Source organism: Falco punctatus (genome assembly GCF_963210335.1).
Source record: "Falco punctatus genome assembly, chromosome: 3".
Taxonomy (NCBI): domain Eukaryota; kingdom Metazoa; phylum Chordata; class Aves; order Falconiformes; family Falconidae; genus Falco; species Falco punctatus.
The window spans coordinates 62,589,202-62,606,412 of NC_137582.1; the positions used below are offsets into that span (position 1 = coordinate 62,589,202).

Consider the following 17,211-nt stretch of genomic DNA (forward strand, 5'->3'; position numbering starts at 1 on the left):
CCAACTTGTCATGAGTTACTATTAATTCATACGTAAAAAATCCCAGACGCTGATTGTAACATAAACCAAAGAACTTTAGGTAAGCATTATGAAGAAATATAAAATACTAGTAATGATACTGAATCACTATTCCATTGTTTCTTACCCAGTCAGCATTTTTTAAGTCATCAAGATCTGTGCTGGATTCATCACTTGCCTCCTTGTCCATTTCTTGAATCTTCTTCAAATTCTGCCATTGAAAAGAAAATTGAGTCAATAAATGAATGTTGGCGCTACTCTCAAGTAAAACTGAAGCTTATTTTTTGACATTTATTGAATAATGTTGTTTGGGTATTCTACTCTATGTTCTATGACTTGAATAGTAATACTGTAAAAGTAACTTGAAATATTATTTGAATATATTTCCATTAATTACAAGGTGGACTTTAAATGCTGGGGGGGAAAAAAAACTTAATTTTTGAGTATGAAAGTACCTCAGATAATAGCATGCCAGAGGAAAAACTATACATAAAAATTTTAATATTCCTAAAATTGGGCTATGCACAGAAAAAAAACCCAACCACCTACCAGGTCTGTTAAGCTGTAACACAGAAAATGTTACTGACTTGGTAAGGATCCCATTCATACTAAAATTACTATTACTTGTTGAATTCAAGGCAGCTCATTTTTGTAGAAGAAATTCCCAGAAAGTCAGTTGTGAGGAGAAATAAACTATAAGAAACCCTCTAAATCAAGTAATGACAGACTTGCATATACATTGCAATTAAGAAGTCTGTAACGTGGCTATAGACTCTGAAATCTGAGTAACAAAATCATGCAAGGAAGAGAAACAGATCTTTCAAAGGTAAAACCTGCTATTTATGAACAAAATCAGATGATGCAAATATGGAAAATATTGTCTACAAAGAGGCAAAAAAAAGCTTTTATACTAACAAGAATATGAAAAAATGAAGTTACAGCAGAACAAAGAATAGGCAAGCCTGCACAAAGAAAAATGCAAGTGAAAGATTTAGAAGGCTGTGGCTTTACAGACATGTTCTTCTACACATAAACTACTGCATATTCAAAATGCTATTTTTTGTTTACTTCTGTATTGAAATATTCTGAAATCAACAGTACAAAAAAATTCTCAATATGCCATTCCACTTTTACAGAGAGTTTTCCAACAAGTCTTTAACAATGTTTAATTTCATCTGTTCTCTAAGTACTCACTAATGTATTCAAAATGGATAACTAAATCCTCCGATATTTTATGAGACAAAAGCAATACATCAGAGGTCTAACAGGTGTTATTTATTTATCAAAAGTCTTTTCTTCACTTTTAAGCACTCAAGCTCTTCCTTTAAAAGAACTGAACCATCAGTCTCAATTTAGCTTTTGAGCTTCCCAAAAAACTTAAAAATAGTATTCTGTAAAAACGATTTCCTGAAATAGTTCCAAACCTACTAACATTCCAGTGGAAGAAATGGAAGCACTGGAAGAGTGCTTAGCTTGCACATTCAACAGACCGCAAGTACCGACCAAACCTGGTCACAGAGACAGCACATACGAGTCAGCTACCACAAAGGTTTTGGAAAGAGAGCAGATGGGTTATTTATTGTCTTAAGTAACACACTTGCTTTCATATCAAACAAGAAATACTACCATTGCCCTATAAAAAATAAAATACGTAATTTACAGGAAGACCCTAAAAAAAATCGATAGATCACCCACACTACAGAAGCAAATACACCATGGGACAATGCAGAAATGTTTTAGCATGACTTGCAGTATCACCTCAGGATACCCAACTGGGAAAGAATGTCTTTATGGAAACTTGTGTTGGTCCTGCCGCTGCGGTCAGCAGTCAGTCTGACACTTACAGGCAATCATTATTTTCCAAGGGAAAAAAAACCCAGAAAAATGGAAAGAACGAGTAATATAAAGGCCTTGCTTATATGTATGTTGCCATCCAGGGTTTCTTCTTTCCTGTATCATACAGTTGACGTAATAATTTCAAATACAGTGTCTGTGAACTGTAAATTACTTGCTTTCTTGCAAACTGCTAACATTTATTGAAAAACTGCAAAATATAAAACCATTCTTATACTTTCTTCTTTTCCTTTTTGTAATCAAAAAGCTAACACTAACAGTAAATGTGCTCACAACTGTCAGATTTGCTCTTCCTTTCCACACTAGAAGGTACACATTAATTTTTTAAAAATTAAGGTGTTCCAGCTACTTAACTTTTACTTGACTGTTCAGTAAGACTTGCGGCAATTACCCATCTCAGCAAGCATGGTCCCTACCATACAGTTTACCGGGCTGGTTTACGCCCAAAGGCTGATGCCTTTGACTGACATAAATATTTCATGAAGCTAAAAAGATTACAACCTGGTTTTCTTAACAGCAGAAAATAAGAAGGGGGGGGGGGGAAACTCAACCCTGAATAGCTGAAAGATCTTCCAAATCAGGCAATCATCTAATTAGTTTCTCTGGAACATGGAACATAGCTAGAGGGGGAGTTTCTACCCGAGAAAGCACAGTTGTAAGTGATGCTGGCTACCACGCGCTGGAGAGTTGCAAGAGCAAAACCTGCCAGCCAAGAGATATGTCTCTCAAAGTGCAGTTTTATGATAAAAATAAGCTGATACAAGCACAGGCTACTGGCAAAGACAGGCTGCTTTTACTCCTCATCCTAGTGCTGAATACTCTGGGTGCTGCCCTCATACCGACACAGACACCCACTTCATAGGGACAGTTAATTCACCTCCCTGGCACCCAGCTCAGACCTCTAAACACAGCTCATCATGCAATTAGTGGAGAATAGTAGAAAGGAAAGGAATTTCCATCATTATATAAGTTAGAAAGCTTTGGAGGACTGGGGAGAAAACAAAACATCAAGTGCTTTATCCTTGCAGCCAGTGCTTAGGAAGGCCTCTTAAGCTCTTCTCCACCTGTCAGGTGCTACTTAGGAAGGAATAAATTCACTGTGACAAATGATTATGTTTAGACCTCTAGACAAAATGAAATCTTATAATTTCCCTCCAGCACCCCCAGCCAGCATCAGTGGGTTTCAGCATCTGTTTCAACTGTAAACTGCAGAAACCAACACATCTAAAATACAATAGACCGTTTGTCAGAACTTAACAGTGATACAAAACCTGCAAGCAACCTCAGCTGCTGTAGCCTAGCCACTTGTACTTACCCTTGGGACAACGGCTTAAGAAAAGCTATTATACAGTATAATAAATACATGGCCTAAATGGATTTCCATTTCAGAAAGCAGAAGTGTCTTATAAGGGTTTTTCTAAACGATCCTAGAACCTCAGACCCATACCACAGACCCCATTCCCCTATTGCAGCCTGGGTGTTCATTCAGGAAATAAGGGTTGGATGTGTAGGAAGTTTCAACGGCTTTGGCTTTTTTTAAACCGTTACAGCATTTGGCCATTTTTTTAAAAGAACTGCATTTTGTGAGAAAAGCTAGTAATAAAAATACCAAATGTCTTCAAACGTCTTGCTGCACTATTAAAAGCAGGCAGTTGATTTGCTGCTGCGTGTCCCACATTTGAGATGCACTCTCCTGTGCTTGGTGACAGATGGGAGTTTATATAAGACACTTGTCAGCACAGCGTCAAAGACTCGATTCCACAAAATGCTCTTTAAAATGCAATGTTTTAATGAAGACTATTCTCAGGAATCTGGATCTGGACTTGCCTTTCACGAATTGCAGAACACAGTCTACTGCTCATTCTAGTTTATATTCTTAATCAGGAATCATTTGTTCGCTGACGCAAGTAATTCTTACGCTGCTGTCTGCAAAACTAATAAAATATTCTTGTATATCTAGGCTCAATTAAAAATATATAACCTGCACACAGGGGAAAAACTGCTTTTACATATGTTCAGCTATCCAAATTGGGTTTAAATTCCAAGGGCTTAGCCAGCAGCATCACTCTAGTTCTTTGAAAAGACCCAAACACCATTTGATTCAAACATGGGAATAGGATCAGTTAAATCGGTCCCTGAAAACCTCTCGAGCGGATACCAAAGTTCTTCTTATGCGGTGGTGTGAGTCGATGCACTTTGATCAGCCCTGGAAAGGCCAATAGTCACCATGCTGCTCAACATAACTGTTTAAGAAGAGGCAAAAAAACCTCAAACCAAGTGCATGTAACACTTCTTGAGTGAGAACGCCTTTAAAAAAATCACAACCAACCAACCACAAAACTCCCACAAAACCAAAGCAGCAGCCTTTTCCCTTATTAAAGCTCCTAAACTGAGGGATCAAACAGATCACGATGGGGCTGCAAACTTGACAACACCACAGCTGCAGAAGTGGAGTCACTGGAAGCCTGGAAGTGTAGGCAAATCTGAAGCTATGAACAGAAGAGTTTGTGAATCAATTTATTTCTTCAGCTGTGCTTTCTGAAAATCCAAGCAGCAGGGCATTTAACAGCTTTAACAGTCATAAGACTATTAAGAGTAATTTGGCTAATGACCATATTTCCCAAATAAGTTACCCATTAACATTTTTTAGGTATCTATTAACTACCTCTATTATCATATTTTCTACATTTAATACACCAATATAGCCATGTTAAATGGAAAGTAACACTTGACTTTTAATTAACTGTTTTTCAATTGAGTCTTTGCATGGCACAAAACCAGGAAAAAAAGAAAGAAAATTTCATTTATACTCATGTACTTAATTAGAATTTGTATGTTTATGTTTTTATACAGATCAGACCAAAATATATCCAGGCAGACTTAATGATTTATGTTTTTACATCAGAAAGAACATAAATGAAAGGCAACGTGATTTAAAAGAACAGTACAAAGATGACAGATTGGGAGCTTTATCTGTATTCTACCAAAAACTTAATTACAAGGCATATTGTGGATAATGAAATTATGGACGAGTTTTTGATGCACATGGACTTTCACTGCAATTGAAGATGTAGCCAATTACAAAAATATATGAAGTCTTAATTAGTTTGGAAGGAATATTAATTAATCTTGATGCATTAGGGTGTACATCAATCTCTAAACATTTTTGACATATAAGTCAAACCTACTGCCATAAACATGACACACATGCCTACTGGACACCGCTTGTATTTTATTCTGGCCAGCATCACATGGTGGCTCTTAGCCCCAGCTGTGCCTGTTGTAGAGTTTATCACCCACAGCCTACTCACAAATTCTGCTAGAGGCTGGCATCACCATTTACTGGTACCACTCAGAGATTCACAGAATGTTTGAGGCTGGAAGGGACTTCTGGAGGCCTGCTGGTCCAGCCTCCCTGCTCAGGAATGGCCACCCAGGGCCAGCTGCCACGTCCAGGTGGCTTCTGAGTATCTCCAATGATGGAGACTCCACAACCTCCTTGGGCAACGTGTGCCAGTGCTTGGTCACTCTCGCAGGAAAAAAAGTGTTTCCTGAAGTTCAGAGGGAACCTCCTGTGTTGCAGTGTGTGCCCACTGCCTCTGGCCCTGGCACTGGGCACCACTGCAAAGAGCCTGGCCCTGTCCTTTTTGCGCCCTCCCTTCAGGTATTTATAGACACTGATGAGGTTCCCCTGAGCCTTCTCTTCTCCAGGCTGACCAGACCCCGATCACTCAGTCTCTCCACACGTGAGATGCTCCAGTCTCTCCATCATCTTTGTGGCCCTTTGCTGGACACTCTCCAGTATGTCCATGTGTCTCTTATAATGGGGAGCCCAGAACTGGACCCAGCACTCCAGGTGTGGCCTCACCAGTGCTGAGCAGAGGGGAAGGACCACCTCCCTCAGCCTGCTGGCAGTATTTCTCCCAGTGTAGCCCATGTCACTGTAAGGCTTCTTTGCGACAAGGGCACATTGCTGGCTCACTCAGCCATTAAGCACACGTGAAGCATTAACCCAAAGGCAAGACTGGGCAGTAAAAGGGAGCTAAAGGAGAACTAGGGCAGATATCCCCTCAATAAAATAGCAGACCAGGTAGATCCCTGGTCCGATTCAGAGCAGCAATTTCTGCATTCCTGTGCTTGCATAATCTCTCCCTGTCTCTCAGTCACACTTGATGCTACTTCTGAGCAATGTGTGTGACCTTTTCAGATACTCCCCCAGCAGGAACACTTGCTTTATCTCATGGACATCTCTTATTTGCACCTACAGTTCTGCCTATGGCTATGTGCCAATAAAGGTGATCTCAGTGACTTTTGGATGATCCTGAAAAAGATGAATCTTTTCTTTTACATATGATCCATTTGTAGCAGATATTCAAACTACCTTCCCCCTCGCCACACACAGGCATTTCCTCCACCTTGTTGACTATTCTTCCACACAAACAATTAAAAAAAAAAAAAAAAAAGAAAAGAAAAGAAAAGAAAAACGGGAGTGATCCCCTTTATTGTGGAATTTTCCTACTGCGATTTTAAAAGCTCGCTGCTTGAGATGACACGAGCTGTACTCCATTTTTGTCATCAGCTGTAAATGCTTAAACAGCAGGACACAGAGTTAGGAGGTCTTGGCCCATCAAAAGACCACTTCTGGATGGCAGCAGATGGTACCCAGGGTGGGTCTGCAGCAAGGGCACATTTCACAGAGCCTGAGCAGCATACAGATGCTGCCAGCAAGCTGAAAAATCACCCTAGTGAACTTGCAGAAAAAACTTCACCTTGCAAAAAGATGCAAAGTTAGATAACGTTAGCTAACCGAATTTCAACCCTACCTTTGGAGTTGCGGCTGCTATTCCACAGAAATCTGTATTTTTACTACTGTTGCTCTATTTATTTTTACTTTTTACTATTGCAATAGTAGTATCACACTTTTCTCAACTCCGGAGCCCTGTTCTGTGCATCCACCACATCAAACATTTCATTCTCTTTAAGAATGGAAGTATCATCTCCCTGTCTCCAGGTCAGCTTTCCTGCTGACCTTTCATACACAGATAATCAGACTGCAAATAAAAGCCACATGGCATCAAGTATGTGACAAAGTGCTTAAAACATTTTATTTGACATCCACTGAGATAGCCTGAACAGCTCACTCATTGCTTCATCATTTCTGATTAATGCACTCACTCAAATGCGTGCCAATAAAACACTTTCTGAAGCTACACTCCATTTGTTATGTAACAGTGATGTTCACATGATAGACTGCAAAGCACATGACTACTCAGTATATATACTAGTAACAAAACATATTACAACCCTATAGGCCTATCCCTCCTGATCTATCTCTCATGAAATCCTGTAACTTTCAAATGCTGACAAGTTTTTATAGTGCCAAATAGAAAACCGCATCACAGCAATATTTTTCCTGCCTCTTCCACAGTCTGCTTCCCTTCTAAACTTGTCCTGGGCTGTAGTATAAAATAGGTCAGATTTGGTCCACTCCTAGCAAGTGAATTTCTAAAGAGAAAAATTCTCCTTCTTCCACTACAGTGAAGTTGGCTGTTTAAGCACCTACTGAACAAAAACTATTAACTTCATATACCTAGGAAACAGATACCCAGACACCAAACCCATACAGCAAACCTAGAAAGAATCCAAGGAATTTCAAAGTAATTTTTAGTCATAGGAAATTTATTTTAAGTAATTTTAGAGGATTTCTCCCCCCTTTTTTAGTGTTTTAAATTTCACATTGATCTCGAGTCCACAACTGCATCTAGGTCTGAGGGATTCTAAAGGAAGATCTTCAAATAAAGCTGTCAGTTTTTGAAATAAACTAACAGTTTAAAATTCCTGACACCTTTACTGTTGCAAACACAGTCTAAGTTTTTTTTTTTACTTGGAGCTGATGTATGTAACTTGGGGAGGGTGAGGGTTGGGGGGTGTCCCTAGTTATCAGCCAGCGCAGTCACCACAAATTCATGACAATAAAATGACCTTACTGAAGTATTAAGTGTTTTTCTCCTTTATATCCAATACTCATGTGACAGTAACAAAAGGAAAAGAAAAAGGAATTTATTTACTTGAATACTATTTAACCATATTCCTCATGAATTAACTATGTATTTGCAAGAGAGAAGAGCATATTAAACAATACCACACCTTTTACTGGCACATACCTAGTGTGATCATATGATTCCTGCTTGCCTCAGGTATAAACCAGAGGTCATTTTAAAATGCTGTAACAAGACTTAACAGCTTTCTGCCTCATATTTTCTTTATACCCATTTTTTAATTTGTACACTACATTATTTTCAAAATTAAATACATTTCAAATCTATAGTTGGATAAAAGACATAAGCAAGGATCAAGTGCATCATAAAACCAAAGTATTCAGATTCCAGAAGCTGGTTGTAAGATAATTTTCTTAGTCACTTCTTGTATGACTACTGGGGGACTGATCCAGACTAAAATAAAATCAAAAGATCTGATTTCTGGCCTCAGTTAGGTGCAGCATAAAAGTCCTACTGATTTCAGTAGGGCCAAAATTCCATCTACAAGGATTACTTCCTTTGACCTACATGTGCTTTGAAACAATCCCTAACAGCCTTTGAGAAGCAAATGGTTTCTTTCATTTGGGATTAACTCATAGTATGGTCTATGGTGTGATCAGATGTTCTGGAGTTTTTATGTCCAATTACAAGGTGATTAAATATTCTGTAAATCCAAAAGACCCTTCTACTTTTTTAATATATTTTAGAAGAATTATTGTTAAGACTTCATTTTAAACGGTTATTAACCAAATATTTTACTTTGGCACTGACAACAGAGATGCCTTATTACTGCTCACTGTAGCCAGAATGTTCAAGAACCACTGGAAACGTTAAGTCCTCTCTGAGCAGAAAGAACTGCAAAGAGTCTTATCTTTGAGTCTCAACATGGACTTTGCAATAGCTGTTACTTGAGGCGTTTCCAGCACAGGTCCCTCTGTTAGTAAACCAGTAGTCAGAACACTAAGGAGCAGTCAAAATATGAGATGTGAAATTAATGAGGTCAAGGTTCAGGAGACAGATTTAGCACAGAGACACTGTATCCTGTCTGCTGGCTGTATCAGGAGCACTGGACGCAAATGAACCGTAACACGGGCACTTCAGAAAACAAGTGGCTCTTCAGCCCTGCCCACACTGTTGAAGTTATCCTTGTATGACACTGCTTCAGTTTTAAAATTGCTTTCACTTTGAATAGGACTGGATGAAAAGTGGAGGTGAAACCTGACCTCATGCAACACAAAAGCACTTCTGAAGGATTCTTCTGCCTTGGATGGATGCATCTCAACCAGGAAGGAAAGACAGCACCAGTTCCTTATGCCTCTGACTGGTTTGCGTCTCCCACCACCAGCGTAAGGATAAATGCTCTCTTGTGCTGCTCTGAGGCACATCTGACCCTTTAATGAGCTGATTCAGCTCATTAACCTGACAAGGAATTACTTACTACTTTTTTTATTATTATTATTATTTGTTGTGTTTTGTTTCCCAGAACCAGATGAAGGAAAAAGTGGGAGCATGTATGCGTGGGTAGAACAGGTCTGCCTCTTTCAGCAGCAAAATTTTGACATCAGCCTGTAAAATCTTATCCTGGTTTTCAAAAGGTACTGTAGATCTTGACTTACAAAAGAAAAGAAAATCCTTCAGGGATTTATTAAAAGGAAAAATTATGAAAGCATTGTTACTTGACAAGCTGGCTTCGGTGAAGAAACCAGCTTTAAGAAGCATGTTTCCCTTCCTGTCCTTCCTCTCATCCACCAGTTTTCCAATGTAACCAACAACCACACTGTGTTAATGCGACTTTATGGAGCCATTCTGCAGGCCAGATCACTGAAACTATCTTCATAAAAAATCATCCACCCACCCTCAACGTTACTCTTTAGCCAGACCATTTAATTGCAGTGGTTCACAAGATGGCCTTTCACTCAACAGCAACAGCCAAGCAGGCAGTGAACACAAGCATCATGACCTACGGGTGGAAATTTCTCTTTTTTAAGTTGGCTGTACTGTGAAGCCTATGTGACAGACAAACAAGCCATTCATACATCAAAGGTAAGGAAAGCTGCTGACTGTGGACAAAACATGAGCAAGAAGAATCTCAGATAATTCTCAGCCAAAGACAAGGCATGAGAAGATGCTGAGGAACACCAGGCAAAGCTCTGATGCTCCACAACATCCCTGAAACACCAGGGAAGATTTTTGACTCAAATACATAGCATACATGCATGCAAGTATGCAACGTGCAACCCTCCAAGAAAAACTTCTGGTTTACTCTCAAATAGACTAGTCATATTTAATAACTATTTCTACAAGACATCTATAAATTTCCTCAGACAATTTCCTCAAGCATCTGACATTCACTACTGGCTGGGTACAGAAGTGATTTTGTAAGCCTAATTCACACAGTGAAGAGCTCAAAAGCAGAAAACCTTCTCAGACTGCTTACCTCTTTTGCACTTTTAATTTTGGCCAAAAAAGTGTACAGTTCCATTGTTTCAGCAAAAAGAGCCCGACATACTGCTTGATAGTGATTCGGTGCCTCTGATCGGGTTGGCAGGTGGGCAGCACACAGCTAGAAAGAAAAATAAACAGCAATATCAAAACAGTGCCCCATTGCTTTCATTAATGCTACAGAGCATGATAGCATGAAAGCAAATGCAGCAGAATATCTAGGGCACAAAAATCCCTAAAGACATTTAAGTTCAGGCAGAAATTCGGTGCATCTTCTAAACATTCTCTCCCATTTATTTTATGAGAAGAGTTCTATGAAGATGGTAAGGGGACTGGTTAACAACACACTGGGAAACTGAAAACCAAGACATGGCCTTTTCATAAAAAAAGCAAAACAAAACAACAAAACCAAACCAAAAAAACATAATTGTGAAGGAGAAAAAAGCAACCTTGCAGTATCAATTTTTGGGAAAACGTGCTTTATTCAAAACAAGCTTTAACGGTAACGGTTGTTTAGCTTCCTATGAATGTGGAAGAGAATTGTTTATGAAAGCATGGAAGCGTGAAGCATTGGAGAAAAGTAAAGAGTAATTGTCAAGCTGAGACTCCGATTTAATTTATTTCAAGCAGTACAAGGATTTTACAAATCAGCAAGAGCCATGGAAGCACACGCTTACTGCTTCACCTCAGATACTGATGAATGTTTCCAGACATAGGCACAGATGACGTAAAGAAACATTGATAGATATTTTCATGTACGCTGAACCTGCAGAACTCTGAAAGCCTACTCAAATCACTAATAAGCATTCACAACTACTGTTAAGCAGTCACTCCAGCATCGCTTTTAGAGTAAAATGTGCAGCTCCCATTTCTGACAAGAGAAGTTTCACTGAAACCAGCCTTTATATTCCAAACAGGGAACCTGAGTGGCATGAGCAACATCCAGCTTCATGAACATCCAGCTCAAACTATTGTAGCATAGCTCAGCACTGATGCTAATAGTTGTAATATCTTTTTCCTCTAAGTCAAATCCATCGCCTGTAAGTACTGGAAATCTTGGCTGGAAATGGACAGAACAAAATAACATCTACAATTTGTTCCCTAAACAATTTTAAATAAAAAAACCAAACCCAAAGCCAAAACCAGAGCACCCATATCATATATCATACTGGTGTATATATTCAAATAAAACAAAATCTCAGCCACAGCCTTAAAATTTGTCTTGTTGCTGTGGTTTTAAAATAGCTGTTTATTTTATATATAGCTGTATTTTCAGCTATAGAGCGAAACATAAGAACAAACCAAAACCTGAGGCAGCAAGTGGCTACCTTCAGATCTCCAGAACTAAAGCTTGAGACAAAAGCCTCTTTAGGAGAAGAGTCCTTAATTAGCCTAGTGGCATATTTGTCTAAATCTCTCCTGTCACTACAGCGAACACTGTGGTTACAGGGGGCACAATGCATGTAAAGCTTGGGCTGCTTCTTCGTATTGCTTTCAGTTTGATTAAAATCCATACTGCCACTAAAGGGTGCGGTCCTGTGGCCTCCAGCTGTACAGTCTACTGATGCCCTTATGCTGGCACCAGAGTTCACACCCTAACTCAGAGAGGATTACTCACCTGGAGAAAAATTAACAACGCAAAGGAAGTGGAGCGGGAGACAAATACTATTCATGGCACAGACACACATGTAATAGCACAGGCAAAAAGGAGCAAGGGGAACATGCTGCCAGAGTGGGGAAAGGATGGAAGGGCTGAACAACGGCTTTTGGTTGCAATCAGATTTAGATTGGCTCAGTCTCACTGAAAAGTTGCTTTTTAAGGCCATAGGCTCTTGTTGTCTTTTATTTCTTCCAATTAATACTGCAATACAGAATTCAGTGGTCAGATTTCATCAACAACTTTGATTTTTACAAGCACAATTTGGGCTCCTGAAATATCCTGTTGTCATTATTGTAGCCATATATATATATATCTATCTCCTTTCAGTGGTAAAAAAACCAGTATGTATTAAGGAAAGTTTATGTATTTTCCTGCATGTATATATTCTCCTTCCTTTCTATATACTTTCCTTATATACAGGAAATGCAAAGCAGACGTTCACAAACCTGCCCTTGATCCCTCCCTTTCAAATTTTATACTGCTTTACAATGATGGCAAATATTTTCTTAAACTCTTCAGATTTATTTCTCAACAATCACAAGAGCATAATTGACAGAAAAAAAACCCACATTTTTTTTGTTTCCTCCTTTCTTTTTTCTTCCTTTTTCTTTCCCCCTCCCCTTTTTTCTTTTTTTTTTTTTTTTTTTTTTTTTCTTTTTTAACCAATCATATAATCTCCTTTGCAGGTAAAAGGAGAAAAACTGAAACAGATGCACCTCTACTGTGTGCTACAATGACAACACATACCAAAGAAACAGAAGCTATTAAATATTTTTTTTTGACTTAATGAAAAATTCAGAACATTTAAAAGACCAAATTCTAAGCATGGTTAATTTGTGTTCCTTTATCTCAATAACTAATCATGTCTTTACCTGCCTTACTATGTTTTCAGTAAGCTATTTCTGATTATTAATTATAGTACAGATAAAGAGCATTTTATTCTGAAGTATACTGCTTACAACAATAAGAATAGTAACAGCAATTTCAAAAAGGTCCTAAAATGGCACAAATCTTCGTAGCTGAGAATAAAATTTTATTATTATAAAGATTGCACACAGGTTTTTAAAAATATTTTTTTCTTGATTGTAAAAGCATGTTGATTAGAAACAATTTACATCAAATATTCAGAAAGTTAATAAAATGCAGGGCGGCAATTTCAAGCAGGGGATGGATATAATCTTGATTCTATTATTGAACATGAAGTAAAGCAAAAAAAGAATTGAACACCTGCTGTTGAACTCAGTTACAAAAGCAATCACATAACAAGTTAACCATTTGGTTTGTAAACATTAGGCTGCAGGTATTAAATGAGGGCCAGCAGCTCCTACTAACATTCGTGTTCTGAAAAATCAGTCTCTGAGTGATCTTATGTCAAGATGCATTACATAAAAAGACCCCCTTGTGGCAACATTAAGTCAAGTGACTTCGCAAAAATTTTTGGATTGGAAGGTAAGTCTGAAGAAAAAGGAAAATGCAATTAGGACAGTGATTTCCGCGCCCCCCACCCCTTGTAATATACTGTACTTGCATGTTGTTCAGAGCACCTGACAAGCTATAACTTCTATATGAAGAAATACTGCAAAATCTAGGCAAGGCAAATGAAGTATGAAATGTCACTTCCAGCCCGAGTTCAGGGCATTTATCCACTGTAAAAAAAAATTTAAAAATTTGAATCATATCTTTAATTTTATGATAGTAGTGTTTGAAATGCTATGTTACTGTAACAAACACCACAAAAATCACAGAGTATTTTAATACTTGAGATATGAAAGGGCAGCCACCTAATGAACAACGCCTCCTCTTACCATACCATGGCAGTCATGGCATAAGAAGGATTAAGATCAGCTCTGCAGTCTTTTCCAGCCATTCAGAGTTCATCGAGGAAAGGATGCCTCTGTATGCTGCTTATTCTGACACTTGCCTTTTCATCCCTCATGATACAACTTAAAACTATCCTAAGGGGAATGAACACAAACAGTGCCCAGAGCTTAATACAAGGGCTGTTTGTTCTGCTTCCAAGAAGTCTCAAAAAGTATGGCTGAAAACAGATTATGTGGTCTTTACAAACTGGTGAAATATTAAAAACGTTATCAACGACTGAAACGTTAACTAGCTTGGTCTGTAATTATTTCCATTTGCAATCATTGTGAAGAGTTGGGATATTTTTTTTTCCCTGAGCCTATCCAAAACCCAGCTTGACCCAAAGCATTCAATCTTTGCTTAGATCACTAAGAAGATTAGAGACTGTTTCCATCCACATTCAGGGTTCACAGAAAAAAGAGGCATTATGTAAATACCATAGCCTTGCCAGCTCCTCTGTCCAAATTCATCCTCAATTGACTAGGAAACAGAGTGCACCAAGCCAAAGCAGTGTTAACAAAAATCACAATTTAACCATCTGAGGAAATCAAACAGCATTTCTTGCATCTATTTGAATATATTCCATCAAGGACTTCCTAAAATTACAAAAAAACCCAACTGACTCACCCACTAAAATTCACGTAGGTTTTGCGAAACTTTTTTGGCTAGATATATACTGGAAGCTTCAACAACACACCTAGCCTGCTGGAATTAAAATTTCAAAAGAAAAAAAGTGTTTCCACTTGCAATCATCTTGGGCAGAAGGCCTGTACGAATGCACCACAAAGGAGAAAAGGATTTCTTTTTCCCATGGGCCACAAAGACAAGCTATTGATATTATGCAAAACATACTACCAGCCTGCAAATGCCAGGCTTGTTAAGTGTTTTGAAAGCCTTGGAGTATTAACATAGACTTAAAAGATGTACTTTTTCTTAAGCAACAAGAAGAAATTACTTTAACCAACAGATCACTGAACATGCAACTGTACTAGGTATCTGCCTCATCCTTTGCAGTATCATATTGCAACAAGTTCAAAAATCAAAATTCAGCCTGAGACGCCTTCCCAAGTCAAGGTTATTTTCTGAAAGATTTTATTTCTGTGCAGATAAACTAGATCTTGTAATTGGGCTTTTTTTTTCCCCTCCTTTTATTGCTACCTATGAATATTAACTTCAAGGAGTCGCGTGCCTTACCGGAAAAATCTTACGAAGACAATATCTGTGTATTTATAAAACTCCACCAAGCATTTTGCTTTGCTTTATTATCCAGAATAACGTTAACAGATGGACCATTCAGAGGAATAAGTGTTTTGGCATGAGTTTGTGTCCTTGTTTCAGCCAGGATAGAGTTAATTTTCTTCTCAGTAGCTGGTACAATCCTGTGTTTTGGGTTTAGTGTAAGAATTAATGTTGATAACACCAACTAAAAGCATCAGTGTGTTAAGTAATGTTTATACTAAGTCAAGGACCCTTCAGTTTCTCAGGCCCTGCCAGCGAGAGGGCTGGAGAGGCTCAAGAAGCCAAGAGGGGACACAGCGGGGACAGCTGCCCCAAACTAGCCCAAGGGATATTCCATACCATAGAAGGTCATACTCACTGTATAAGCTGGGTGGGTTTGCCAGGGCCTTCCGATCCCTGCTCAGGGACCGGCTGGGCATCGGGCAGTGAGTGGTGAGCAACTGAACTGTGCACCACTTGTTTGTTGGTTTTTTCCCCTTTTGATTTTATTCTTCTCTCCCTCTCTCCCCTTTTCATTACAATTGTTGTTGTTGTTATTATAATAATATTCCATTTTATGTCAACTATTAAATGTTCTTATGTCAACCCATGAGTTTTCTCTTTTTCCCAGTTCTCCTCCCCATCCCACTGGGGGTGGGGGGAGGGAGCGAGCGGCTTAATGGTACTGGGTTGCTGGCTGAGGTTGAACTGGGACAGCTTGTAAGATACTTCTGCCTGCTAGGACCACCCCTGTGCATAGCACACAAGACTTAAGCACAGTGCAAGTTTTGAGACAGCTTTCACAACACCTGGAGCCAGCTTGCCTTGCCCCCTACCAGTTCACAGCTGCTCTCTCAAACTTTCCGGGCAGGTATTTGCCCCTGGCTCCACCACTTCTAACTGCAGTGGGCCAAGGACTACCTAAAACCTCTGATAAAGAACTTCAGGGGATTACTTGTGAGGTAAGACTGTGATAAGACAAACGGGATGAGAGCAGAGTTACCTATTAATCCACAAAATAAATTCACAGAAAATACAGAAAGTATTCACAGAAAGTTGCTCTTCCTGGAGAGCTACCTGCAGAAGCTTTGTAACTTTTAAAATTGGTATTTTAAATGATCATTTGCAAGTGCCATGGAAAGTCCAATTGCTTAACATGCGAGTTCCTAATTAATTTTACACACCTAAAGGAAAAGGTACATTTTGTGGAAATTGAGGCAAATTGCTAGTTTCTTGGTGTCAAGCATATCTACCTCATCATTTAAGTGCTCTCCAGTAATCTGGTAAGGCTTTCCCCTTGCACTGGTATTTGTTGTTTGATCTTGTTTTTTATCCCTTTGAGGTGGACAAGAGAAAAGCTACATAGTTCTCTGGTTAAACAAGTTCAGAATTTAATGATCCTCCCCATAAAAGGATTTAACAGAATACATTATTTCTTTCTGATTTTCTTTTCTAATATGAAAACCCAAATGCAACAGCAAAGCAGTTGCATATAGCAATACCAGGCACAATTTGATCAAACAGTGGCCTTGGTTGGTTCCCTCTTTCAGGATTGTAAAAAGAAGGCAACAGTGTAGCTGCTGAAGTTAAAGCCAAAAATGCACATGGGAATTAGATGATGCAAGGATTGATAAGAGTGCTTTGCATAAGATCTTAAAGAAGAGTCCAGTCGTCTGTATCATACAGCCTTCATCATCACCAACTACCCTCTGCTTTGCAAACTATGAGGATTAAAGGCCTTGTGTATATGTGTATGTGTGTGTGTGTATACACATATGTCTGCTCAAACGTCAAACAGGAATGGACTAACGAACGTTTGCAAATGCTCTCCTGAGTCATAACTTAAGTTAGCGTGAAAGTAAGCTGAAAGACCCGCGTGGGTACACTGTGCTTGGGAAATGCTGCAGTGCCATTTCATATGATGTAGTTGTTTTTAGAAATACAAAACAAAACTTCAGCAATTCAACAACACTCAGGATGAAACTCGCGCACAGTAAGGACTCTCCTCTGCTATTTCCTTCTAAACAGAGTATCTGTCCTGACACCACTTCCTCCAGGTACTTGATTGCCTCTATGGGCTGAGCACTGTTCTTTCTTAAAATCTTACATTTCACAGCTATG

At 38.8% G+C, this 17,211-nt stretch overlaps 1 protein-coding gene across 4 annotated transcripts in view; it reads right to left on the reverse strand.

The window, feature by feature from the left end:
• The window catches only part of SPIRE1 (spire type actin nucleation factor 1), a 133,588-nt gene that overhangs the window by 39,935 nt on the left and 76,442 nt on the right, over positions 1–17,211 (reverse strand). For all 4 annotated transcript variants that reach the window (XM_080378101.1, XM_080378099.1, XM_080378100.1 and 1 more), the window contains exons 4-5: positions 10,348–10,473; positions 146–229 (exon numbers count right to left, since the gene is read on the reverse strand). In XM_080378101.1, coding sequence (XP_080234227.1) covers positions 146–229; positions 10,348–10,473 — 210 coding nt within the window. The remainder of the gene's footprint in view (positions 1–145; positions 230–10,347; positions 10,474–17,211) is intronic.